The sequence below is a fragment of the Balaenoptera physalus genome (genome assembly GCF_965194825.1).
Source record: "Balaenoptera physalus genome assembly, chromosome: 10".
In the NCBI taxonomy this organism is placed as follows: domain Eukaryota; kingdom Metazoa; phylum Chordata; class Mammalia; order Artiodactyla; family Balaenopteridae; genus Balaenoptera; species Balaenoptera physalus.
In genome coordinates, this window is record NC_138889.1 from 60,920,832 (window position 1) to 60,946,935 (window position 26,104).

The 26,104-nt window shown below is 44.3% G+C and overlaps 1 protein-coding gene and 1 long non-coding RNA gene across 7 annotated transcripts in view; one reads left to right on the forward strand and one right to left on the reverse strand.

Moving 5' to 3' along the window:
• Positions 1-24,290, forward strand: part of KCNE3 (potassium voltage-gated channel subfamily E regulatory subunit 3) — a 29,251-nt gene extending 4,961 nt beyond the window's left edge. The window contains exons 3-5 of one of the 6 annotated variants that reach the window (XM_082411344.1): positions 1,764-2,054; positions 2,370-2,503; positions 4,929-6,563. In XM_082411344.1, the coding sequence (XP_082267470.1) occupies positions 4,969-5,268 (300 nt within the window). In that variant the 5' untranslated portion in view covers positions 1,764-2,054; positions 2,370-2,503; positions 4,929-4,968 and the 3' untranslated portion in view covers positions 5,269-6,563. Of the gene's footprint in view, positions 1-1,763; positions 2,055-2,366; positions 2,504-4,928; positions 6,564-15,641 lie in introns of those variants that run through there. The other 5 variants (XM_082411345.1, XR_014250439.1, XM_082411343.1 and 2 more) reach the window with 5 other exon arrangements.
• LOC309637175 overlaps positions 1-26,104 on the reverse strand; it is a 99,491-nt gene that overhangs the window by 46,908 nt on the left and 26,479 nt on the right. The window lies entirely within an intron of this gene.

A 26,104-nucleotide genomic window follows, 5' to 3' on the forward strand; every position in this document is an offset into this window, starting at 1 on the left:
CCAGAAGACATTGCCATTTGTAGTGGAAAGAGCACCTGAACAGCACCCCAAAGACCTGGGTTCTCATCAGAGCTCTGCCATTTACTAGCCATGTCATTTTGGACTAGTCACTTCCTCTCTCTGACCTTCAGTTTTCTCAACTACAAAATGGAGGGGTTGGCCTAGAATCTAGATTCTAAATGATCTTTAAAATCTCTTTTCAGTCACTGTTCATCTCCCTTCCTAAATGATTATCTCCTGTTTCAAGTCAGGGACTCTCCAAGGCAGGAGCTCTGTCTTCCCCATCCAAAGAGCTTCATAATCAGTGACTATCTTGAAGAGGGAAGCCAAGGAGCTCAGAAAGAGGAACAAAATTCCCCACATTGCCAACTGCCAATTCCCAACTTGGGACCCAGAGGCAGGTCATAGAGAACCAAGCTGTCCCTTTATGAGCTCTCTGCCTCTCCTTGCACACAGGTCCTCCATGCCACCTCAACCCAGCTTCTAAAGATACGCAACTATGGCTTCTTTGCACGTTCCATCAGAAGTACAAATATCCATCCAGGTCTATCCAGAGAGGCACTGGAAGGAGGGTGTGAGGAATGAATGGTTCTGTGAACCTTTACTCCCCTCACTGAACCCCACCTCAGAGCCCACCCTGTCACCCACGCTTTCCCCCTACCCCCACTTTCTAACACAGAGTCTGTCTCCCCCAGGCTAGATCACCCTGGCAGGTGAGCTATAAAGAGGAAAAATGAACAAGTCAACAAATTTGGCCTTCAGTTTATCTAGGCTGGAATACTAAGTGTAACTCAGTCCTGGGACTCGAAGCATCTTAACCTGTGAGGAAAGAATCTGCAGTCTTCTCTATCTTGTGATTTGGGAGACTCTAGAGAGCCCCCAAAATCCTCTCCCACCAGCCTACCCAATCTCCCAAATCTCACGTATGGTTTTGTGGTATCTTCATGGGATGTTAGAGCTGATCAGGACCTTACAAGATTACATAGTAAAACCCCTTCATTTTACAGATGCAGACAGAAGCTGGGGCTCAGAAAAGGGAAATCACATGCCCAAAGTCACACAAGTAGCAGCTGAACCAAGACAGCTCTTTGGTTTTCATTTCTTTCACTGTAAAATGAGGGAGGTTAGATTAGATGGACTCTGAAGGCCATGCCAGCCTCTGCTCTGCACAAATAAAACCACCACCACATCTGTGGAGTGTCTAGTGCCAGGCACTGCATACTTTTCTTCTTTAAGTTTCACAACAAAGCTATGGTACAGATAGCGTTGATGCCATGCCTATGTTTATGCCCAGTCTATCCAAACAGGTTGATTGGTAACATCATTTGTTCCTATGTAAAATAGCAACCCAATTGCTGGCTGCCATTCTCCCACTCACATCATTTCCTTGGGTCTCAGGCCCTGCTAAGATGCCAGTACCCTGGGGAAAGGGGATGTTTTAGACTGCACTGTTAGCTGGTCCTGAGCAGCAGCTCATGTGTTGAACTGAGGTTTCTCATGAAGTCACCCAGTTGAGACATTGTGCATCTGGAGTCAGGGGACAGCAATCAGATGTCCCTTGGCCATGGCACAGTTCCTATAACTGCAACCCTAGGTTGGCCTGATCCAGCTCCTGCAGGAAGCGGAGGGGAAGAGGCAGGGTGTCAGCACCCACAGCACAGCTATTGCACAACCCTTGGGGCTTGGCCTCGGGTGATCCACCCTCGTTCTGAAGTTTTTTCTGTGTGTCTAGTTCCTTCTTTTTCTGTCCCCTCCCCACCCAGCTCTGGACCTTCCCAGCTCCCAAAGTCAATATTGAGACCCCAGATGTGTCCAGAGACATCCTGAAGAGGCTGAGGGGCTGAGGAGCCTTAGGGCGCCCACAGGGAGATTCCTGGAGCCGACTAGGAGCCAGTGAATTTGCTGTTGTTTGGTGAGTCTTCCAGATGGAGGTGGCCCTCCGTCTGCCTTGTCAGTTCAAACCCCCATGCAAGGCTATCTAAGAAAACTGGTGACAGTGACTGCCCTGGGAAAGAAACTTGGGCCACTGGGAACAGAGAGACTGCATTTTCATTGTACGTACTGCTTCAATTTCTTTTTTTTGCTGTGTATATGTATTTACTTCTCAAAAATGAAAAATAGATTTTCATTTTCATGAAAACTGTGTTTTTTATTAAAATGTATTTTAAAAATCCTCTTCACCATAATAAAAGTATATGCTCAAGCAAGCCTGGGGCAGGGGGCAGAGCAGAGATAATAATCTTTTTTTTTTTTCCTTTTTAATTAAAAAACTTTTTAATGTGGTAAAAAGCAACATAAAATTTATCATCTTAACATTTTTAATGGTACATCTCAGTAGTGTTAACTATCTTTACATTGTCATGCAGCAGATCTCTAGATGTTTTTCATCTTGCAAAACTGAAACTCTGTACCCATTGAACAACAACTCCTGGTGATAATCTTTTTTGATAGATGAGGAAACTGAAGTGCAAACAGGGCGAGAAACTTATTTCCCTCAATCAAAGTGAGCTCTTCCCGCACTTATGCCATCTGTCTGTTGTCTGCTTATAAAACTGTCTGAGGCCCCTTCCTCCTGCAACCACTGCCTTAGCCATTCCCACCCCCAAATGCCTCTCACATCCTCTATGTGTCCCCGCCCCCACCTTGTCATCCCCTCCACCCCAGCTCAGGACTCAGCATCTTGAACCCAGACTATTTCACCTATCACTGGGCTCCCTGCCTCCATCCCAGCCCTCTTTACTCCACACTCCACATAGCAGCCAGAGTGTCCTTTCCAAGCACAGATCTGATCATTTTACCCCCTTTTAAAATATCATTCCATGTTTTTTCTCCACCTACAGGGTTAAGTTCCAGCTCTGCAGCCTGGCACTCAAGGCCCTCTATGATCTGGTTTGGGCCAGTGTCTCCATACCACATCCTATCTTATCCTTTCACGCATCTTACACTCTTTATGCTACTTTCCATTCTTCAAAGTGTGCTTTCTAGTCCATCTGTTTGCTTCCCTTGCCTTCTCTACTTCCAAAAAATCCTTCAAGGTCCAACTCAAATTCTTCCATCACTGTGAACACTCTCTGAGCACTGGTCAGAATTCATCCCTTCTTCCTTTAAGCCCCAGTAGCTCCTAGATTGTCTCCCATATTAAGAGCTGGCGATGTGCCCCCTGAGTGTAGGGACTGGCCTCCTAGAGCTCCCAGAATAAGGCTGCCCAGGAGTGGGCCTCCATAAACGATGACTGGCCAGGTGATTCATTGAGCCATTAATTTCATTGTGCTGCTCCTGCTTTTCATTAGCCCATATGAGGAAAGAGGAAGGCACAAATTTGTTGCCTGACAAGTGGGATACTAGATGAGAACCTATGCCTCCTGGATCTTAACTCTTCCCCTTTTCCATCCAGACAAGGTTGCCCAAGTACTAGATGGCAGGGGGCCCCAAGGCCTTGCATAAAATGTGGGCCAGTCCTGGGTTATTGCTGTATTATTTTGATTCTTCCCCCCAAATTCTGCATTCATAGAGTTCTTAATGAATATTTATCATGGTCCTAACTAACTGTCATCTCTTCCGGGGAAGAGACGTGATGGTTAATAGTCAAGTGTGTTAAACAGCTCTACCTAGATAAAGGAGGGCTTTGGAACCAGTCAGCGAACACTGAGTGCTTGGCCTATAGAGAAATCCAAAGTGGCCGTCTTTACTGGAGACCACCGAGGGAAGGAGAACTAGGGTAGTCCCCTAGACTTGGAGGAGAGACACAGCCTTGCTGACCAGGAGCATGTGGTCTTCTGATAACCCTTATCAATAGCAAGAGGACAGCCACACATTGCCTTATATGTAAGTGCTGGGGCAAAGGGAAGGCTGCGATGATAAAGCTTGTGGAGTATGCTGGGAGCACACAAAGGCTTCCTGAAGGAAGTGAGCGTGGAGCCTTGTTTAAAGGAATGACATATGTTTTTCCAGAGACTAGGATACAAGGCTGCCTTTGGCTATTTTTCTACATTGTAGACTAAGGATCTCTGAGAGGAAGGAAAAGGAACCTCTGTTATCACCAGTTATATGCCATGTACACAGTGACGTTGTTTTGGAAGGCAGGATAGTTGAGGTGCTAGTGTCTTTTCTCTCTGGGGTGGGTAAAACCCCAAACCGGACTGAGTATTCTTTTCACTCCGAAGCCCTCAGGCCCAGTGCCGGCAGTGGTTATCAGCCTTTCCCTGCTCCCCCAGCCACCTCCTTTCCAACAGAATGTCTCCTCGATAGCTAGGAATACCTAGAGCGGGACCTAGGATGCTTTAGAGGTCAAATGATCCAGCCTCTGGCCTCCAGGTAGGGGGAAATCTAAGCCGTCCCCAAACATCTTCTACATGGTGTCTGTGGAGCATAAGAAAGAACTGTGCTGAGGGAGAGTTCTGAGGAATGTCTTCTAACTGTGCCACACAGTCCTCCCCAGAGCTGGTGTGGAGGCCGGAGGAGCTCTGAGCTGGCCATCGAAGAGCCGGGCTCTATCTCGGCTCTACCTCCAGTATTCTCTGTGATCATGGACAAGCCAACTATTCTCTCTGGGCCTCAGTTTCCCTGTGTGTAAAATGGAAGAAATTACATTAAATAATCCCTAAGGTCCTTCTAGCCTAAAGCTCAGTGAGTTATAGAACCCAAAGAAAGGATAGATCAGCATGTTTACAATGGTCAAGGAAGACTTCCTTCCACAAGTATTTATTGAGCACCTACTGAGTGCTGTCATAAGTGCTCATATATAGCAGTGAATAAAACAGACATATTCCCTGCCTTCCTTGGGCTGGCAGTCTAGTGGAGAAGATAGACAAGTAAACAAGTAAGAATAAACTGTGATGTTGGGATTTTAGCTGGGGTCTGAAGGAGTGGGAAGGTCATTCAAGCTGCAAGTAACAGAAGCCATCCTCTCTCTTTTCTGTCACTACCAGAGCATCCTCCGATTCTTCCCCCACCTGAATCCCTGTTGCTATGGAGACCACCAATGGGACTGAGACCTGGTATGAGAGCCTGCACGCTGTGTTGAAGGCTCTAAATGCCACTCTTCACAGCAACTTGCTCTGCCGGCCAGGGTCAGACAACCTGACTGAGGAGAGGCGGGCCAGCCTACCTGGCCGCGATGACAACTCCTACATGTACATTCTCTTCGTCATGTTCCTATTTGCTGCCACTGTGGGCAGCCTCATCCTGGGATACACCCGCTCCCGCAAAGTGGATAAGCGCAGTGACCCCTATCATGTATACATCAAGAACCGTGTGTCTATGCTCTGATGCTAAGAGGCCGGGGATGGCAGAAGATCAAGATTCCTGAGGATTATCTTGTGGGGCCTCCAGAATTCAGCTATGTGTTACATCAGGCCTCAGTGTTCTAATCTGTAAGATCAACAAGAAACAGTACTAAGGGAGGTCATCACTGGGGAAGGAGGAGAGGATCTAGCAGACCTAGGCCTTGTGGATAAGGATTTTTTCCAGCAAAGATAGACTTTATAGACAGTAGGAGCCCTTTGAACAAATATATAAAAGTGGCAGGAATTCCCTGGTGGTCCAGTGGTTAGGACTCCAGTTCTCACTGCCAAGGGCCTGGGTTCAATCCCTGGTCGGGGAACTGAAATCCCACAAGCCGTTCAGTGTGGCCCAAAAAATAAAAAAATAAAAAAATAAAAAATATATATATACACACACATACACACATATATATATATATGTATATATATATATAAAAGTGGCAACATATAATGACAAATGAGTGTTCTAGTGGCCGGAGTGTTGGGGGCTAGGGGCTAGAGGAAGGAAAAGAGGAAGTTGTAGCAGAGGGAAATGAGACAGGAAAATGCCCTGAGGACACGTTTTTTGATGTGTTATCTTCAATGACCATGAGAAGCAGCAATGATTATCCCATATCACAGACAGGAAGTCTAAGTTATGTTACTTATTTATATTTTTTCACATTTTATGTTTTTCAGCCCATTTAACATTTGTGATTTTACCCCCTGTGAGGGAAGCAGAGCAAGTGCCATTCTGCCCATTTGGGCCAAAGCAGTACCATGACTGGAACCCAGGTTCTCTGGTCACCTTGCCTAGTGCTTTGCAAAACTGTGTGCTACCTAGGAGTGGATCTAGGCCTGAAACTTATATAATTCTGGGGGGCCCTCCTTAAGAAAAAGAATTTTAAAATATCTTATTTTTGCAAATATTACAAAAACATATCACCATGTTAATACATTGTTAGGGTCCCTCCTAAGAACTTAAGAAGGAGCCATGCAAGTACAGAGCCCTGACTGTTAAGCCTCATTAGCTCCATGGTCCCTGTGCCCCTCCAGCCATGTCCCAGTGCCCTTCCCAGCCCCATCTCCAGTCCTGGGGACTTCACTACCTCTAAGGCAGCCTCTAACATTTTGAATGAATTCTGTGAGTAATTTTCTGATATCAGGTTGAAATCTGCTTCTAGAAGATTATTATCACACCTAGAAGATTATCATATTAAAAGAGGCAGGTACCTGATTCAGTGGAAAGAGAACCAGCCCTGATTCTACTACCAGTGTGGTGTATAAACTGGCTAGACACTTCTCTCTGACTCTTGTCCTTCTTCAGCACTGTGAAATAGAAAGTTGAAATAGTTGAAAGTCTCTAAGGGCTCTACCAGAGCTGATATTCTAGGCTTCACATACATTGATTTGAACCACGTAAAACTGCTGTGCTTGTAGGTCAAAAACAGCTGAATATCAGTAGTTTCACATGCTTCAGTTGAATATATGAAATGTGGCCAGCTACAAATCCCAGGCTGGAACCTCCCACTGTTCTGTTTAATTTCTGTTATTAAGGAATCTCCATGGGGTCTCCAGAAAGCCCTATCAAAACATACATATGTGTATATATCAAAAGCTTTGAAAGCATATTTTGAGAGCACTTATCTCTGAAGAGAAGGATTATGGGTGATTTTCCCTTTCTACTTTAAAAATTTATGTAATATTTGATTTATTTGACCATAAGTATGTTTCTTATATTATAAGGGGGGGAAGCTACTTCTACTTTGAAAAAATGAAAATAAATGCCTGTGTGTTACTTGAATGGAGGATCACAGAACACATTTGCTCCCATGAGCAGTTAGTTATGTTGATTCCACGTAAATCAGTGCTAAGCCCCACGTGTGCTCTCAAGCCTTTCCTCATATCTTCTTGAGGGAGAAGGTGGAGACCTGCTTAAGAAGACGTGACATATGGGTGGACAACAGACTCGGAAGTCTACAGCTGGATGGGACTTTGGAGACCGCCCAGCCCAAACACCCAAACAAAATATGGAATCCCAACAAGAATAAGAATGAATGTCAGGTAATGGATGCTATCAGGATTTTGAGAAATGAGATTGAGTGGATGTAGAGGAGCCAGAGAAAGGTAGAATTTGAACTGGGCTTTGAGAGATAGGACAGATCTACGTGGGCAGAGAGAATGAACAGAACAAGACAAGGGAAGCTTGGAGGCAGAAATGTGGCAAGACCACCCTCCTGAAGAGAGCAGGTCGGCGGGTGGATGGAGCAGGAAGCAGCCCAGAGTGGCTGCGCTGGGAGTTCAGTGTCCCCATCTATGGGGGAGACTCCCCTTCACACAGTCCTTATACTCACAGGGCTTAAAAATAGAGTAATACAAATTCTTTTGCTTGTAAGTTACAGAAATCCAGTGTGTATTAGCATAAGCACAAAAGGGGATTTATTGAGAGGAGTATGGGGTAGTTCAATAGAGGAGCTACCGGGGCAACTCTAGGGATCTTGGGGCCTGGAACTACTTATTTGTCCTAATTTACAAAGTAGGGGCTCAATATACCTCATTATATACACTCAAGGTTGGGCTAAATAAAAATCTAAGATTTTAAGGTATAATTTAAACATTCTAATATTTTATGATGTAGGTACTCCCCTTGGCTCTCCCCCCAGCTCTATCCCACTACCTCCTTCAGCCCATAGGCTCTTTTGGCTGCACTGGTTCTGCCCTCTGCTGGCCAGATCCCAGCACATCACCTTGGGCCCTCAAAGCAAAACTTCAATAATCACTCATTCAGACACTGAGTGCCTACGATGTGCCATGGACTCATCTAGGCACACTTGGAATACATAAACATATGAAAAAGATCAAAGAAATCCCTGCCTTAATACTTAAAAGCACTTAATACTTAAGATACATGTCAGGCTATGGCCTAAGCATTTTACAGACATTAACTTATTTAGCTTTTAAAACCGTCATAACATCCCCATGTAGCAGGTATTCCTTACAACTACTTCAGTAGAGCCCACTTGTTCTTCACGTAGCTCCTTCCGCACCCTCAGCCCAATTTCAGCACCATGGCATACCCAGCCCAGAGCATGGGTCTGAATGGTCCCTGGAGATGATTTGGGAAGATGACGGCAGAGTATTGACACCAGTAGACTGAAGTTGGGTTCCCTAGAAGCAAAGTCTGAGACAGGCATTTATTGAGGGAGCACTTTTTGGGGGAAACGTGCAAGGGAAAGAGTGAAGTAGATAGGAAAGGAAACAAGACAAACAAGGTACATGTCAGGTCACATCTAGCCCTGGCCTGATCCACAGGGAACTGGGGCATAAACCACAAGGCAGACTTACACCCCCTTGAGGCAAGGGGGCTGGGCTTTTATGCCCCATATCAGTCAGTCATTGCTTGCGGGCCACGCTGGTGGGGAGGGGGGAAGAGAGGAGGGTTGCGAGGAGGTTCCCATCAGCTGAGGGCAGGTCTCTGGAGAAGGGTGGCACCTGTGAGCAACTGCAGCCTAGACCAGTTGTCTCGGTTGGAGATCTGCAACAGCCTAGTTCCTCAGGAAGGTTCTGAAGCTCAGTTTTCATCAGAGGATCAGCCCCATCTTTAGTGGCTACCCTTTTCTACCCCGTGTCAGTCACCATTGACTGCTGGCTGCTGGAGGGGGGCACGTAACCTCCCACGGGTGCTCACATTTGGCTGAGCTGGAGAAGGCGGCAGCTCTGAGGTGATAGCAGCCGACACTCACAGCAGCTGGGGAAGGGGCCACACGGGGGCTCCATCAGCATCCACAACAGCTGTGCTATTGGGGAAATGGGAGCAGAAGCAGAGTGTCACATCTTGTGATCTCCTTCTGGCTTAAGAGCCAAGAAGCACACACTAAATAAAGAACAAAACCAGATTACACCAAAAAGAACCAAATAGGAAACAATACACTTAAGTATCAGAAAATGTGGGGAACTGATATTAAATGTGATGGTCAAGAAGAGGGAGAGGGATGTATTCATGGATGTTTCCTGGAGATGTGCGATAGAATTTGATTAGGTGGTCCAGTGTAGTATGGTCCAAGGCAGCATTCCAAGTAGGTGGATGGCTCTGCTCTACTCGGTCATTCAGGGACCTGGGATGATGACTGCCATCCTCAACGTGTAGCTTCCAAGTCTACTCTGGTTGAAGCACTTCTAGTTAGTGAGGAGAGAGAAAGAACAGAATTCCAGAGCCAGAGATTTGCTCTTAAGCAAGCAAGGCAAAAGCTGCATACATCCCATCTTCTCACATCTACTGACAAGGGTTCAGTAACATGGCCACAGCTGGCTGCAAGCAGCCAAACCTCAATTACTAAGGAAGAAAGAATGGATTTTGTGGACAGCTAGTGGTCTTCACTCTACCCTCCTCACTTTCCCCAGAACGGATCATGATAAAAAAAAATGTAGAGTCCTGGGAATTCCCTGGTGGTCCAGAGGTTAGGACTCCATGCTTTCACTGCTGAGGGCGCGGGTTCAATCCCTGGTCAGGGAACTAAGATCCCACAAGCTGTGTAGTGTGGCCAAAAAAAAAAAAAGTACAGTCCTGCCAAGAAGGAAGAAGTGCTATTACTCTGATTCAGTCGTGTTTTCTGAGGAGTGCGGGCGGGAGCCTTGCAGGTCTAACTAAGCCTGTCCTGGGAATGTGACTTTTGCTCACTTTTTTTTTTTCTAGCACCGGTGAGTCTGGTCTCTCCTCTCATTGGAGTGGTAATATCCAAGATATTTGTTCAGGCAAAGGGGAAATAGACAAAGCAAGGCTTTCAGCCAGCTTTGTGTAGGAAAAAGAATCCTCTTTCAGGTGCCACTAGGAAACCAAGAACATGATCTGCCTGGATGAAATCAGAGAACCCATCTGTGGTTAAACTGTGACAGAATGAGGTCTAGGAGCAGGAGAGAAGGAAATTAGTGAACAGGAAAGAAAGGGAAGAAAAACTACTATTTGATGACCAACCAATCTCTGCCAGGCACTGTGCTCGGAAGCTCTAGAGGTAATTTTTTTTTAATTAATTATTTATTTTTGGCTGTGTTGGGTCTTCGTTTCTGTGAGGGCTTTCTCTAGTTGCGGCAAGCAGGGGTCACTCTTCATCGCGGTGCGTGGGCCTCTCACTATCGCGGCCTCTCTTGTTGCGGAGCACAGGCTCCAGACGCGCAGGCTCAGTAGTTGTGGCTCACGGGCCTAGTTGCTCCGTGGCATGTGGGATCTTCCCAGACCAGGGCTCGAACCCGTGTCCCCTGCATTAGCAGGCAGATTCTCAACCACTGTGCCACCAGGGAAGCCCAGTAATTATTTTTTTAACCTCATTTTATAGATGAAGTAACAGAAGCTCAGAGGTTAAGTAGCTTGTTTAACATTCCCTTAATATGTAGCACTGTCTAGATTTTAACACAGACTCACCTAAATTCAAAGCCCATGTTCTCCCCACTATAGCTGGTCCCTTTGAGAGTCACATTAGATCCTTTCTTGAGACTAAACACTCCTAATCTCCTAGCACACTCTGTGGCTGGCCTCTCCACTCCCCTTCACGGATCAAGTAGAGCAGTCACAATCTTGTCCTCACCCAGCTCCTTTTACCCCCAAGCAAGATGCCTCAAAGAGAAGAGAAGTCATTGTCACAGTGCTTATGAGAATAATAAGTCAATTCGGACAGCTCTTGGGTAAGAGTCCCTGAGTCCCTACAGCATAACTCAACACTGGGAATAAGAGAAACATACAGAGACCAGCCACAGAATCTGCTGGGAGATTAGAAGGGTTAAATCTCAAGAAAAGATCTAATGTGAATCATTGATGCACCTCCCTCAGTTGGAGAGAGGATGAGATTATTTAAATAATTTCAAAAGATCTCTGTGGGACAGCTACAAGCTTACAGTTCTGCTCTTGGATTACCATTCATTCATTCAAGATATAATTATTAAGTACAACCAAGATATTACGCAATGTGTTTGGCAAAAGAATATAGCAGCAAACAAGAAAGGCACAGTCCCTGTCTTCATGGGGGCAAGGATTAGCTCACCCACTTCAGTTTTTCTACCTATAAAACTGTTCCATTTCTATGAAGCTCTACTTTGAACTACCCTCCTCTTCACAGGTGGAGGCTTCTTTCACTCATGTTATTGCCCTGCTTATAATTCTCTGATAATTTTTACCACAGTGTACTCTCCAGGCATGTCTTTTCCCCTCCTAGAAACACTGCAAAGGTGCAAGCAGGGACCATGTCTAATGCATCTCTATGCCCTCATCAGCTAGGATAAGGCTTGGCACAAAGTGTATGCTCCATAAGTATTGGTGAAATGAATCAACATTATTATGAGTATTGTGCTACATAATCTCTCACATGTGTATGTGTATGGTGCTTCCAACCTTTCAAGACATTTCCATCTCCATTCTCTCATTTGGTTTAGAGAGTTTGGTCTGGTGGATTCAGTTAAAAGTGGATGTGAGAACACTCTGTAAAATATGAATGTAAGGACTGTTACTGAACCATATTGACTATTGCTAGTCTCGAGGCCAGGATAATTTAGGTAACATACTTAAGATCACACAGCAGTAGTCTGTGCTAGAATCTGTCTCCTGACTTCTGTTTCTGGACTTTTCCTCCCTGCATCAGGGGTAACTGACAAAAGAAAGGCACAGACAAAGTGCTTGGGGAGCCCGTAAATATGACTGCTAACTCCCAGGAGTGGATACAGTGACACTCTGCCCGGATCTTTGGGGTCAATGCACCCATCACCCAGCTGCTGCAAACATGGGCTGCTGACAGCTCACAGCTGCACCCCCTCACTGTGCATTTTCCTGGGCCAGAGGGAACTATTTCATCCAAGGCTATAACCCCTACTGGGGGGCAGCTCATGACCAATGACAGACTGATACAGGGATACAAAGGGCTGGTTCCATCGCATCAATTTGGGACAACTCTGAGGAGCCATCTCAGCTCCAGGACTCCTGGTAGGATCAGCTGAGGTTTCGGTTGCAACCAAATTGTGAGTTAGCTTCTCCCTCTGCCCACTCCTGCTTCCTCACTTCCTTACTGATGTATCTCTCCAGCGCTCTCCAAAAGACCTGCATGCCACTCTCCACCTCAGTCTGTTTCCAAGGGAATCAATCTCTCCCTCAAGAACTGTTCCCTAGCACTGAGCCTGTTCCTAAGTAGTTGTCAGTAATGACAGAGGAATGGGATGATAGAATATAGATGGAGACAGTTAGTGGTTCTAGCAAAACCAAAATGAAGACAAGGCAGTAATAGAGACTGGTGGTGTAGAAAAACAGTGAGTTATGGTCACTGAATAAAAACTGGCCACTAGAGGGCCCAGCACTACTCATCTATAGTTTTGCAGCTACCTTAGAGCAAAATTCTAATTTTGCCCTTGACTTGGCAGACACCAGTATAATTGTCTACACGAGGGGGGAAACTGCTGGTCTAATGCTTCCTTCTCTTTTACCTATGCCATGAACATCAGTGTCCTAGGCTGTTCCAGTACCCTGTCACCAAGCACTCTGTGCCATTACATATAAACGTATTCCCATAAATCAAAGCTTCCAAAGCCTGTGTTTTTTCCACCCACTGCTCTCATTGTTCCCAAGGGGTTCTGAAGATCAGAAATGTGGAATTTCAAACAGTTGGTTGTGACAATTCTCATCCCAAAATGGAGAGAATCAGCAACATGATCTGTTTAGTCCTGTCACTTCCCCTTCCCCGCTCCGCTTCCCCAGTTGGCAGTAAAGATAAGACATACAGGATTACATGTGAACTATAGTGGCCAAGGAAGAAAGGGGTCATGGGAATCTTCACAGAAGATGAAAAAGTTTGAGAACATTGTGTATGAATTAATGATTGATTAATTAAATCAATTAATTTTTTTTTTCTGCTGTGGACTCAGTAAAAAGACTTAAAGAAAATTTTCCTCTGTATCCTTTTCAGAAACACAGTTAGTTCTTTGTAGGTTGGGAGGCTTTCTTTGAGGGATGCGGAGGGAGGGTTTGGACCATTTAGAGGTCTCTGTTTCCAACGTATACATTCTTTTATTTTTTTTTAATGTTGTATTCTTTTTTTTTAATTGAATGAAAAATTCTTTAAATTCTATAGTGCTTTACAATTTTCAAAAGTTTCACACACATGATTTCATGTAATCCCATAATAACCCTTTTTTCCCCCTACTCCTATATTGCCCTTTCCCCTTCTCCCCACTGGTAACCACTAGTCTGTTCTCTAAATCTGTGAGTCTGCTTCTTTTTTGTTTTATTCACTAGTTTCCAACATATACATTCTTTTTTTTAAAAATAAATTTATTTATTTTATTTATTTTATTTTTGGCTGCGTTGGGTCTTCGTTGCTGCACACGGGCTTTCTCTAGTTGCGGTGAGTGGGGTTTACTCTTCGTTGCAATGCACGGACTTCTCATTGTGGTGGCTTCTCTTGTTGTGGAGCATGGCTCTAGGTGCACAGGCTTCAGTAGTTGTGGCTTGCGGGTTCTAGAGCGCAGCCTCAGTAGTTGCAGCGCACGGGCTTAGTTGCTCCGCGGCATGTGGGATCTTCCCAGACCAGGGCTCGAACCCATGTCCCCTGCATTGGCAGGCGGATTCTTAACTACTGCACCACCAGGGAAGCCCTCCAACATATACATTCTTAAAGGGACAGAGCTGGATTGTTTGGGGAGGGGGGAAAACTCTGAAGATCAATGGGGAGCAGAGTTGGAGTCTACACAGCCAGGAGGGGACCTGAACTTGGCTCTCTCCCAGTATCTCTGGCAGTGGTGACTATAAGCACACCTGGGGAATGAACACCAAGCCATGGCTTTGGGAGCCATACAGCAGTTCTTGGTGGCCTGGTTTAGAATAGAAGGAGCAGATGCCTTGAGCAACTGGGTCAGATACATCTGACTGCAATACTCCTGCTTGGACAATGAGCTACAACTTCAATGGACTGAAGGCAGTTCCCCACGTTTTCTAGATTGGGTAAGCCCTGAGGTTTTCTTATCCCCACAGAAGTTCTGATATCGAATGTCCCACCAACATGGTAGATGAGGCTGAAGCTAAATTTAATTTGATTTGAATTAGAAAAATTAAAATTTAATTTGATTCAGAAAAAAAGTAAAGACATCTAATGTTTTTGTGCTTGTTATTGAACAAGTCAAATGGGTTCCAATCGTTGGAGCTCTGATATCACAATAGTAAATCTAGCCTGGCTAGGTAAATAAAAGAATAGTAATAATATTTTGAGGGATTATCAGGCATTAGGCAATACACTATTTCATTTAACCCTCACAACGTACCTATGAGGTAGACTGAGACCTAGAAAAGTCAAGTGGGTCACCACAGGTCATATGGTTAGTAAATGGCAGAACCAGGTTTTCTGGACTCCACGTCTGTCTAACTTTCTTTTTTTTTTTTTTTTTTTAATTATATCTCAAAGCTCTTAATTTTTATTTCCATTTATATATATATTTTTTGGCTGTGTTGGGTCTTCGTTTCTGTGCGAGGGCCTTCTCCAGTTGCGGCAAGCGGGGGCCACTCTTCATCGCGGTGCGTGGGCCTCTCACTGTCGCGGCCTCTCTTTGTTGCAGAGCACAAGCTCCAGACGTGCAGGCTCAGCAGCTGTGGCTCACGGGCCTAGTCACTCTGCGGCATGTGGGATCTTCCCAGACCAGGGCTCGAACCCGCGTCCCCTGCACCGGCAGGCAGACTCTCAACCGCTGCGCCACCAGGGAAGCCCCTGTCTAACTTTCTATTGTCATCTAGCCTTGCATTCACTGACATCTAGTCCATTGCTCACTAATTCATTTAGCCAGATATTCACTTAGACAGTGAGTGGTAGCAATACAGTTATTCTGTTACTTGAACAGTGAGATAGATCTAGTAATAGCTTGAAGAATGAAAGAATCTTAGAATTATAGAATGTTTGCACTGGCAGCTGGTCTAGTGGAAAGAGCAAAACTTTAGAGCCCAGTGGATTCACTTGGAATCCTGGCTCTGCTATTCACTCCCTATGTGACCTTGAGCAATTTATATCACCTCATTCACTCTGTTTCCATATCTGTATATCATAAATAATAATAAATAATAATTTACACATACTCAAGTACACATACTTGAGGCTGATGTAAAGATTAGAGATAATATTAGAGATAATCTCTCTCTCTCATACACATACATACACACATATAGGACCAGCTACATGATTTGTTACATAATTTATGGGGCTCAGTGCAAAGTGAAAATGCAAAGCCTCTTGTTTAAAAATTATTAAGAATTTCAAGATGATGACAGCAGATTAAACCAAGCATGGGGCCCCTCTAAGGGTCCTGATGGCATGTGCCTGGCACAGAGTAAGTGTGCAATAAATGGTAGTTCTTTTTTCTCTCTAGATCATTGATTCCAACCCTCTCCTTTTGCAGCTGAGGAAACTAAAGTCCAAAGAAGATGAAAAATGTGAGTTAATGGCAAAGCCAGGACCACAACCCAGACCTCCTCTGTTTAGTCAGTAGTCTTCACCTCAGCACTTCTCAAATGTTTTCTGTATAATGATAATAGATATTCCATGAATAAAAGTTTCCATCAACAAGCAAGTTTGCAAAACACTGGATTAAGGTTAAATAGACATCTTTTGCAGAGCTCTTCAAGAGAATTTTCTATGAGCAACATGAATCTCCAAGACAAGGATATTAAATGGAACATTCCCCCAAGTATTGATATGGAATCCTTTCTCAGGATCCTATTAAATAGCCCTAAGAATGCTTTCTTATACGCTGCTGCAGGGCAGTGGAAGTTTCCATGGATTTTGATCTGCAGGGTGTGGTCGTTCTTATTCTAAATTAGAAGCAAACATATCCCTTCCATTAGGCCTTTCTGTCCACATCTCTTCCCCAGCTGACTTGTGAGCCTGAGGATATAAAAATAATGAAAACCAGACTCCAGAAAGAGCATACTTGTTTAGAGTGACCTAATTGCATCCAAAAGACAGATCTGCTCTGCCCCTCTCCCAGGAATAGGAATATAGAGGAAAAAACATACACCATGACCCCCAAATTCTTTCCATTCTGAGCAATTTGCTCACAGCCACCACATCACAAAAGTAACAGCTAAAGTCCCTTACAAAAGCACACAGGAGGCCAGGAAATCATGATTCTCATGTTAGCTCTTCCTCTATTAGCCACTGGACCTAGACTAGTTCATTCATCTGCTCATCCTCTTACTTTCATTGAAAACCCTCTTGCATCAAATTAATCTCTCCCTTCTTTGGCTACCATACACTTATATTTTGTCTGTAGCACTCTTCCCCCCAGGCCTGTGAAAATCTCTTTGGAACATAGTTTGAGAACCAGTAGATTAAGTGATCTCTACAGTTCCTTTCAGTTCTGATAATCTGTAATTCATATTTGTATGTAGTTTTGCAAGCTATTGCCTCCACCTGTTAATAAAGGACCCTAGCTTCTTGACAAATGCATCTCTTAATTTCTGGGAGGCCCAAAGAGTGATTCTCACTCACTGGGTTGTTGAGATGCCAGGCGACGCTGACCCTTCTGGAGTCCCCAGTCCACAGACTCCATTATATGGATTGTGCAGAGGAGAGAATACTTTTCTCCTGCCATTGTGCTATATTTTGTCACATGAGCTTCCAACAGGTGTTATTTATGCCCTTTTGACTTACGGAGTTTTTAGTAAAGAAGGTCTTCTATATTTTGCTGATTCCTCCTCACCCCCATTCCCCTCCACAAATTACTAAGCATGAACCAATGGTGGGGTAGGGGTAGGGGTAGGGCTGCTGTGAGGCCAGGAAACAAATCTGCACGATAAACCTAATATTGATTGAACTTTGACTCACTTCTCGTTGATTTTGAAGATTCGGTTGCTGGACCCGATTGCCTATCTCCTTGCTTTCCTTAGGATGAGTTCCTCCCCGGGGAGACCCAAGACCTTCATGAAAAATGACTTTGTGAGTGGGGCCCACTAAGGTGGAAGTGCCTGTTTGGGTCCTCTGGGAAGCAGATGCCAAGATGGAGTAAGAAATACAAGAGACTTACTAGGGGAAACACCTGGGAAGGATAAAAGGGAGAGGGAAGAGGAGCAGGTTGGAGAGCCGCAGGCTGCAATGCAGGTCTGACACCTGTGAAACGAAAGGGAGAAGGAAGGAGGCTTGGGCAGGAGAAGCCTCAGACTTCGATGCAGCTCTGAGAAAGTCTCAGCCAGGCTAATCGGAAGCCACAGAACTGCCCATCAGAGGAACGCTGTGTTAGGCAGGAATGGCTTGGCTCTAGCATGTCTGCAGTGCTCAGTCACTGACAGGGAGAAGGAGAGAGAGAGCATGACTGTGGTGTAAACACAGCAGTAGATTTCGGAGGTGCTACAGCCAGAGGCTGTCAGACAGCAACACTCTTGCCAGCAAGCTCTCCGTGTGGGGGATCTGAACAGTGTACTCCCCATGCCTGCCGCACCAGACATGCACACGCCTGTGTGAATTCAAAAAGTGGATATAATTTAAGCTCAAGCTGACGCATATTTGACATATTTATTACAAATATTTATCGAGCCTCTAAAAGGTATTACACTCAGCACTACAGCAGCCCCACCCTCTCCAGTGGAATGAGTGAGTCTGGGAAGGTTTCAGATAATCAGGTAAGTTTTTTATTACCATTATTGCCAACACTAGGCATGTTTTGCTAGCCTCCATTGTATACTAGTACTGTGTCAAGCTTAATACAAAAAAGAAAAATCCTTAGGGAGCTCAAGATAAGGTTGCAATAAAATATCCCTCCCCTTTGGGGAGCTCAGAGGAGACTTTTGAAGACTTCTCTCATGCCACTCACCAGATGTGCCAAGGAGGAAGGAGACTTTTAGTACAATCGGCCTTGCAGGTTACCAGAGAGACCTTGAAACAAGATCTGGCAGCCAACCGGGTGGCACCAGGGCATGCTCCACCCCCAGGACCGTGCCAGACAAGATTCAGGATTTGCTGAAAGGCAGGCCCAACACCTGTTGTAGCTCCTGGATCAGAGTCAAAGTTTGGGAGGGAGAAAGGAGAGAAGAGGAAGGAACTGGGAAAGAGGGATTTATAGTGGGAAGAAAGAAGACAGCGGGCTTTTCAGAACCATGCCAAAATTCACCTCAGCCTCATCACCTGGCAAAAGAGATAGTGTCCGTGGCAGAAAGAATGCTGGGCATGACACCCAAGCTCTGCCTCTAACTCCCTGGCTGACCTTTGTCACTCAGTGCCCCTGTGGGCCTGTGCTCCTTGGCTATAATCTGCAGAGCTAGGCCAGACACTCTTTAAAGTTCTTCCCATTTGAACAGTCTAACATTCTAACAGCTTCCATGAAACAATCCTGGAAGAGCCTGCAGAGAGGCATGAAAAAGAGGGAGTGTAGGATGAAAAGAATTTCCAGTGAACTCAGGAATAATATAACATAATGTAACATAACATATCAAAACATAACAATCATTATGATAAGTAGTAGAGTGTAGGAATGGGGACCAGTAAAATCTCTAAAGTGGAGCTTATTTCATGATCAAGACATTCAGGACATCAAAATGTGACTCTGTTCTATCTTTATATAGAGGTACAGATGATCTGGGGAGGAAAATAGTTCCACCTGTCAGCTGGTTCTAAAAGATCTGAGATTCATAAACATTCCATCAACACATGAACCCCCAATATTATCAAAACAGATAGCACTGTCCTTGTCCTTTATGAATCCTCCTCCAGTTTTCTCTTATACAAACAATTTCTACTCCCCTTTAAGTCTGCATTTGCTGCTTATTCTCATCTAGATAAGAACGCTTGGAGGGGAAAGCATACCGTAGGATTTTCCCCAGGCCTAATATTTTAGGATACTAAGAACAGGATTCCGGGGCTTCCCTGGTGGCACAGTGGTTAAGAATCCGCCTGCAAACGCAGGGGACAAGGGTTCGAGCCCTGGTCCGGGAAGATCCCACATGCTGTGGAGCAACTAAGCCCGTGCGCCACAATTACTAAGCCTGCACTCTAGAGCTCATGAGCCACAACTACTGAGCCCGTGTGCCATAACTACTGAAGCCCATGCGCCTAGAGCCGGTGCTCCGCAACAAGAGAAGCCACCGCAATGAGAAGCCCACGCACCACAACAAAGAGTAGCCCCCGCTTGCCGCAATTAGAGAAAGCCTGTGGGCAGCAACGAAGACCCAATGCAGCCAAAAATAAATAAATTAAAAAAAAAAAAAGAACAGGATTCCATGCTCCCTTCTCATTTATTTCTCTTACTAAGCTAAGAAAACACCACAGTTAAAAAAGAAAACAAAAAACTGCAGTCAAGGGAATGACATAATTAGCAGCCAATCGGGAGAAGGCTCCAGGCCTTCAGATATTGTACCTTGCAGGCTAGCGCCTCCCAGAGAGGATCAGGTTTTCTCTTGGGATTTCTTCCCTTTTGAATTAAGCACCACTGAGGGCTATGGTCCAGAAACACAAACCCTAAACCTAGTCTCTGGTAGACAAACAGGTCTGGGGAGATTGCATGACCCGCAGGGACAGAGTGCTCTGGGATCCCTGGGAGACCAGGCTGAAGCGAAGGGGAAAGGGTGTGGTGTCCATGAGGACATAAGAGTAGCCACAGGAGGACTCTGCTGCCTAAATAAATAATGGCGTGTTTGGCAGCAAACCCAATTCATGCCTGGGGCCTACAGGTAGAGAGTCAGCTAACTCACCCTCACCCTTTGGATCTCAGCTTAAATAGCATTTCCTCTGGGAAGTAGGGTGCCTCACACAGTTAGTGCAGGCTGCACACTGCACACACCTAGGGTGTGTCACAGTATAGATATTACAGATTTATATATTTTTATAACAATTTTTTGGCAGTTGGTTGTCAAGTGTTTTGAGGAAAAGGTATCAGTTTTGGGCTGGCAGTGATCCTACTGAGAAGCCTTTACTAAATCAGATCAGGTTTTGTGCCCCTCTTATCTGCTTCAGAAGGACCCTGTACTCCCCCTACCATCATATCTACCACACTTTATTCTAAATGCCTGTTTACTGGTCTATAACCACTCCTGGTTATCAGCTTTGTGAAGGTAGAGTCTGTGTCTTGCTCGACACCGTACCCTGGGCCGAGAAAGGTGCTTGGCCCTAGCGCAGGCTCAGCTGTATTTGCTAAACGAATGAGCAACATATTCGGAGCCAGCCCGATGCTCTTGCCCAAGTGGACAGAGGGCCTGGCATAGTAGGAAGAGTCCTAGCCACATCTTGGGTTCAAGACCTTGCTCTTCCTCTCACAAACTGTGTGACTTGATTTTGATGCAAAATAGGAATAACCCTGCCTTGCCCTGTCCATCTCAAAGGGTCATCGTGAGGAACGATTTAAAACTACCACTTGGTAAACTGTAAAAATATGAAACAACATAAGAAGTAAGTGGCTGTTCCAGGGAAGCTGGACCTATGAGAGGCCCAGGACCAGCAGTAGCCTTGTATCTGAACAGAGTGAGTAGTGACTTCCAACAGAACACTAAAGATTTCTGGGTCGGGTAGTACTTTTTTGGTTGCTCGGAACAGAAACCCAAAAATGCTAAAAGGCAAATTTATTTCTTCACATAACAAGGGGAAAGTTGTAGCTGGGCCTCCAAGACAACAGATATAGGCACAATAATGCCACAAGGTAGACAGCCTTCTAATTCTCCTCCCCCTTCTCATCTCCCCCTACCCCCAACCCTGCCCCAACACCTGCCTCCCTCTCTTTTCGGCCTACCTACTACAGATGGGCTCCCTCAACACAGCAAGGGATGTGGCTACCACTAGTTTCAGCCTCCACCTCACAGTTTTGCCAGCTGAGAGGCACTGAGCCCCTTCTCTTAATTCCAATTTGCAAAATCTCCCTTTGTCCTGGCTTGAGTGACATACCCAACTCCGTGCTAAGGGTGGGGGACACTGTGATTTCTAGCCCCCCTTGGAACCACATGACTACAATGGGGCAATCAGTGTTCCAATGGAAGGGAGGTTACTGTTCCAAGAAGAAAGGGTGGGTGCCAGGCAGACAAAATAATATTGTAAATGTGGTCCATCACCGTTTTCTAAAGATAATTCCCACACTGAGACCTGAAGTGCCACCATTTGCAATTAATTAGCTTTGGTTTGGGTTCTGCTCCTCTAGGTTCATTTTATCATATACCTTCTCTGAGTTCCCTGTAACAGAAGGAGGAGAGCAGAAGGGTGACACGAGCAGGGAGTAGGATGGGCAACAAAGTAAAATCACAGTGCACTTTCCTCTGCAAACCTTCAGTAAATAATCAGAGGGGCCAACCACAAACCTAGAAAGGTTAGCTCTCTTTCTAGAACTGGTAGCTACCGACTTAACCTGCTCAACATTCGATCCTAAAATCCTCTGGGCTTTGGCCTGGTTGTGGCTCAAGTGACAGTGTTACTGAAACAAAATACTACTCAGCTAGTCTGACCACTTTCACTTTCTTTTTTGTAACAGACCAGAGACAAGGCCACTCTCTTGAGATGGTCACAGATGAAGAAATCAGTCTCCAAGAGGGAATACTTCTCATCCAACATCATATTAAAAGGGGGTTAATGGCCATACCAAGAGCAGACTCCATGTCATCTGACACTTGTTTTCCCATTGTGGCACCCTTTGTTTTTCTGTACACTTATGACCTGAAAGATGAGCTACCCCTTCATCTCACCTTCTTCCCACTCTTTTGTATCTCTGGGTCACCTATTGAGATACCTTCTCTAGGTCAGTTTTACTATATTACTGTTTAGTCACCTCCAGGTCCCAGTCAACTAGCTGTTGTCTTATTCTCTGCTGTCAGGAATGAGAGATTCCCCCACCAATTATGCAATATTCTCTTCATTACTCTTCAACATGAACCCACTATTTAAGCAAACTAGTCTTGACTTGTGGCAGAATTTCAGGCATCAACTTGCTAACTCCAACTTATCTCTCAGATATCCATTTAGATCACTTCATTTTGGGAAGTGAAATATATTTTATTTGGTCTGTTTCCCCTGGCTGGGTCAGGAATACCTCCTATAAGCACAATTAGTACCCCATACTTCCTCCAACAAAATATTTATCACCCTGGACAGTAATTGCCTGCTTACTTTATCTCTATTCTCTACTATAACTTCTGTGAGCACAGAGCATTCATTTTTGTTTCCCTGTACCATTGTTTCCCCCAGGACCCAGCAAAAAGCCCAGCACATGGCAAATGCTGCATAAATATCTATTGAATGAATGAATGACCAGAACTCTGACTCCATGGTTCCTAATTATTTGCATAGTAGTGATCAAATAACAAAAGGATGTGAATACTTTATAGCTGAACACATTATGTGAAGGACTTATTATGTCAACTCATTAAATCGGCTATTACTATAAAAAAAAAAAACCCTGCTTCTGATATGCAGATACAAAAAAAAAAAAATTCAGCATTCCATCCACAAAAGTTTCCAAGACTCTTAAATGTTTAGAAGGGCCCTGCTACTGCCATCAGCAAACATCATCACCAGAGTCAAGCACTGCCTTTATGACATTATCCTCACCTCAAGGGCAGGCTGGACTCCCTGGCTCTGTTCTCTTCCTCAATCTATTGTACTTGGTGTCCCTGTATTGAGTGCCCACTGCGAGTCAGTTCCTGTTCTATGTTTTCACATGCTTTATCTCATTTAATACTTACAACAACAGCTCTAGGAAGAAGGTTCTATTTTTATTTCCTTTTAACGATGGGAATACCAAGACACAGGGAGGTTATAAGACTTGGGTGAAGTCACAGAGCTATCAACTGATGGAGCTAGGATTCAAACCCAGCTCTTGCTCTTAATCACTATGCTATAAGACCCTTCTTTCTACTACTTCATGGACAACAACCTTCCACCTTACTTAGAATGGCCTCCTCCTGTTATCCAAACACACCTTGGACTTTTCCAACTCTGTGCATCTAGAATATTATTCTCTTAAGAATTCGAAGGAGTCTGATAATCTTACTGAATAATCCTATGTTATCACTGACAAAGAGTAGTATGTGTCATGGAAAGAATACCAGCTTTGGAACAAGGAAGACCTAAAGTCAAAACTTGGCTGTTTTTGTTACCTATGGCTGTGGAACAAACCACTCCATAACTTAGCAGTTAGAACAACAGCAATTTATTATTTCTCACAATTATGTGAATCAGCTGGGCCATTCCTCTGCTGGTTTCACTTGAGCTCACTCATGGGGTGGCAATTAGTGGGATGGTCTGCAGGGTGGAAGGTTCATTGTGGCCTCACTTACACATCTGGCTTTGCTGGGGTGCCTTCCACGTGGCTATTCATCCTGCAGAAGGCTAAACCAGGTTCCTTATATGGTGGTGTTGGTGAGAAGAGCTGAAAAGAATTTGTGGCCATATGTAATCTACCTCAATTCCTAGCTAGTTGACCTTGGGCAATTTATTTCTCCTGAGATCAGTTTCCTTATCTGGGAAATTGTGAAAGTAATCCCAATTGTCCTGGGTTCTTGTAAATATTAAATAAGATAATATATAAGTACCTAACAAACTCCCTACCATATAACAACTATTTATCCAATGTTATTTTCACTTGCTGTAAGTCTTACAGTTACTCAACACTTCTAGGGTCTGGAGTGAATCCTTCCTCCCACTCCCCATCATCTCTCTGCAATCTGCTTAAATCCTTTACTTCAATCAAAATGCAGTTCTAGTCTCATCTTCTTTACAAAAATTTCCAAAATCACTAGCCTTCAATAATTGTCTATATTAGGGAATTCCAAAGTTCTATGTATAAATTAACTGTTCTCAGCCTTTTCCCCATCCCTACAGAAACACTTAATAGATTAAGTTACATGTGAAATAATTTATTGTTATGAACAATTTGTAACTTCTGGCTAGTTGGATATAATTCAACCCCTTTCTCCCCAATTTAAGAAAGTATACTGAAATGTGAATAAAAATGTCTTTATCTTCCTAATTTATTTTATAAAGGTAAATCATTTGCAAAATTTGCTTCATTATCAGCAATAAATTATTTGTGATGTTTCACTGGTCTAAATCACTCATTTTGCAGGACTTCCCCGGTGGTCCAGTGGTAAAGTATCCGCTTCCCATTGCAGGGGACGCGGGTTGGATCCCTGGTCAGGGAAGTAAGATCCCACGTGCCACGGGGCAACTAAGCCTGCGCGCCACAACTACTGAGCTCACACACCTCAACGAGAGAGCCCACATGCCACAAACTACAGAGCCCACATGCCACGCGCCACAACCAGAGAGAGAAAACCCACATGCCACAACTAGAGAGAAGCCCGCGTGCCCCAACGAAGAGCCCGTGCCACAATGAAAGATCCTGCATGCCTGAAAGAAGATCACGCATGCCACACCTGAGACCCGACGCAGCCGAAAATAAAATTTAAAAAAATTTTTTAAAAAATCACTCATTTGGCACTAAGCACACACCCCTTTATTTTTAAATCTTTTAAAGGATATGTCCTATGTTCCTAACTAGGTTAAAAACACTAATAAAAACAAAAACCTTGATATATATACATATGCATATAAAAATATGTATTTGTATGGAAATATGTTAATATAAATGTTTCAGACATTACATGAAATTTCTAAAAATCATATTTGTATTTGTATGGAAATATGTATGGAAATATGTTAATATAAATGTTTCAGACATTACATGAAATTTCTAAAAATCTTAAAAAAAAAAAAAAAAGAATCTGCCTGCCAATGCAGGGGACATGGGTTCGAGTCCTGGTCCGGGATGATCCCACATGCCTCAGAGCAACTAAGCCCATGCGCCACAACTACTGAGCCTGTGCTCTAGAGCCCACGAGCCACAACTACTGAGCCCGCATGCCACAACTACTGAGCCCTCGTGCTGCAACTACTGAAGCCTGCGTGCCTAGAGCTCGTGCTCTGCAACAAGAGAAGCCACCACAATGAGAAGCCCACACACCGCAATGAAGAGTAGCCTCTCGCTCAACGCAACTAGAGAAAGCCTGTACGCAGCAACGAAGACCCAATGCAGCCAAAAATAAATAAATAAAAGGTAATCTCATGAAAAAAAAAAATCACTCATTTGGCACTAAGCACACACCCCTTTATTTTTAAATCTTTTAAAGGATATGTCCTATGTTCCTAACTAGGTTAAAAACACTAATAAAAACAAAAACCTTGATATATATACATACGCATATAAAAATATGTGCATATATATATTCACCTTGTAGTTCTATCAAAGTGCACTAAACATACTAGAAGGGCAATACATATCTCCCAAAACCTCCCTGTTGAGGATTGTGTCGACAATGAGCATGAAGCAGGCTTGGAATAGTGGGAAAGAAAATTGGATTTAGAAGCACAGGCTCCAAGCTTATGTGCTGGCTCTGGGATTCTGGACCAAGAAGTAATTACTTATCCCTTAAACCTATGGTACAATGGGAGAAAATATTGGATGAAGAAAGCAGGGGCCCTTGGGTACTCAAAGCTCATTATCTTAGGCCAATGGGTCTCAAAGATTGGAGGGGGGCGGTCACTTTTTATCACAATACACAGGCTTGATCCTTCCCTTCTCTTGCTCATTGATGTACTCTAGGATGGGAAGGCAACAGAGAGAGATGTATTTGGGAAATGTTCTCCTGCTGAGAACCACTACAGTATTAGACTCTGAGATTATTCAGTGTAGTTACCTCTAACAGCTTTGTGCAGTTGCAGGGAGAAAGTATCTTTCTCCATATCTCATGATTATTCTGATTACTGAGAGCTATTTTTATTCAATAGAACTCAGTAACTGTTTTCTCAAAGTACCGTTATCAACTCCAGGGGACTGAAGAGATTCATAAGTGTCCCAAGCTCTCTACA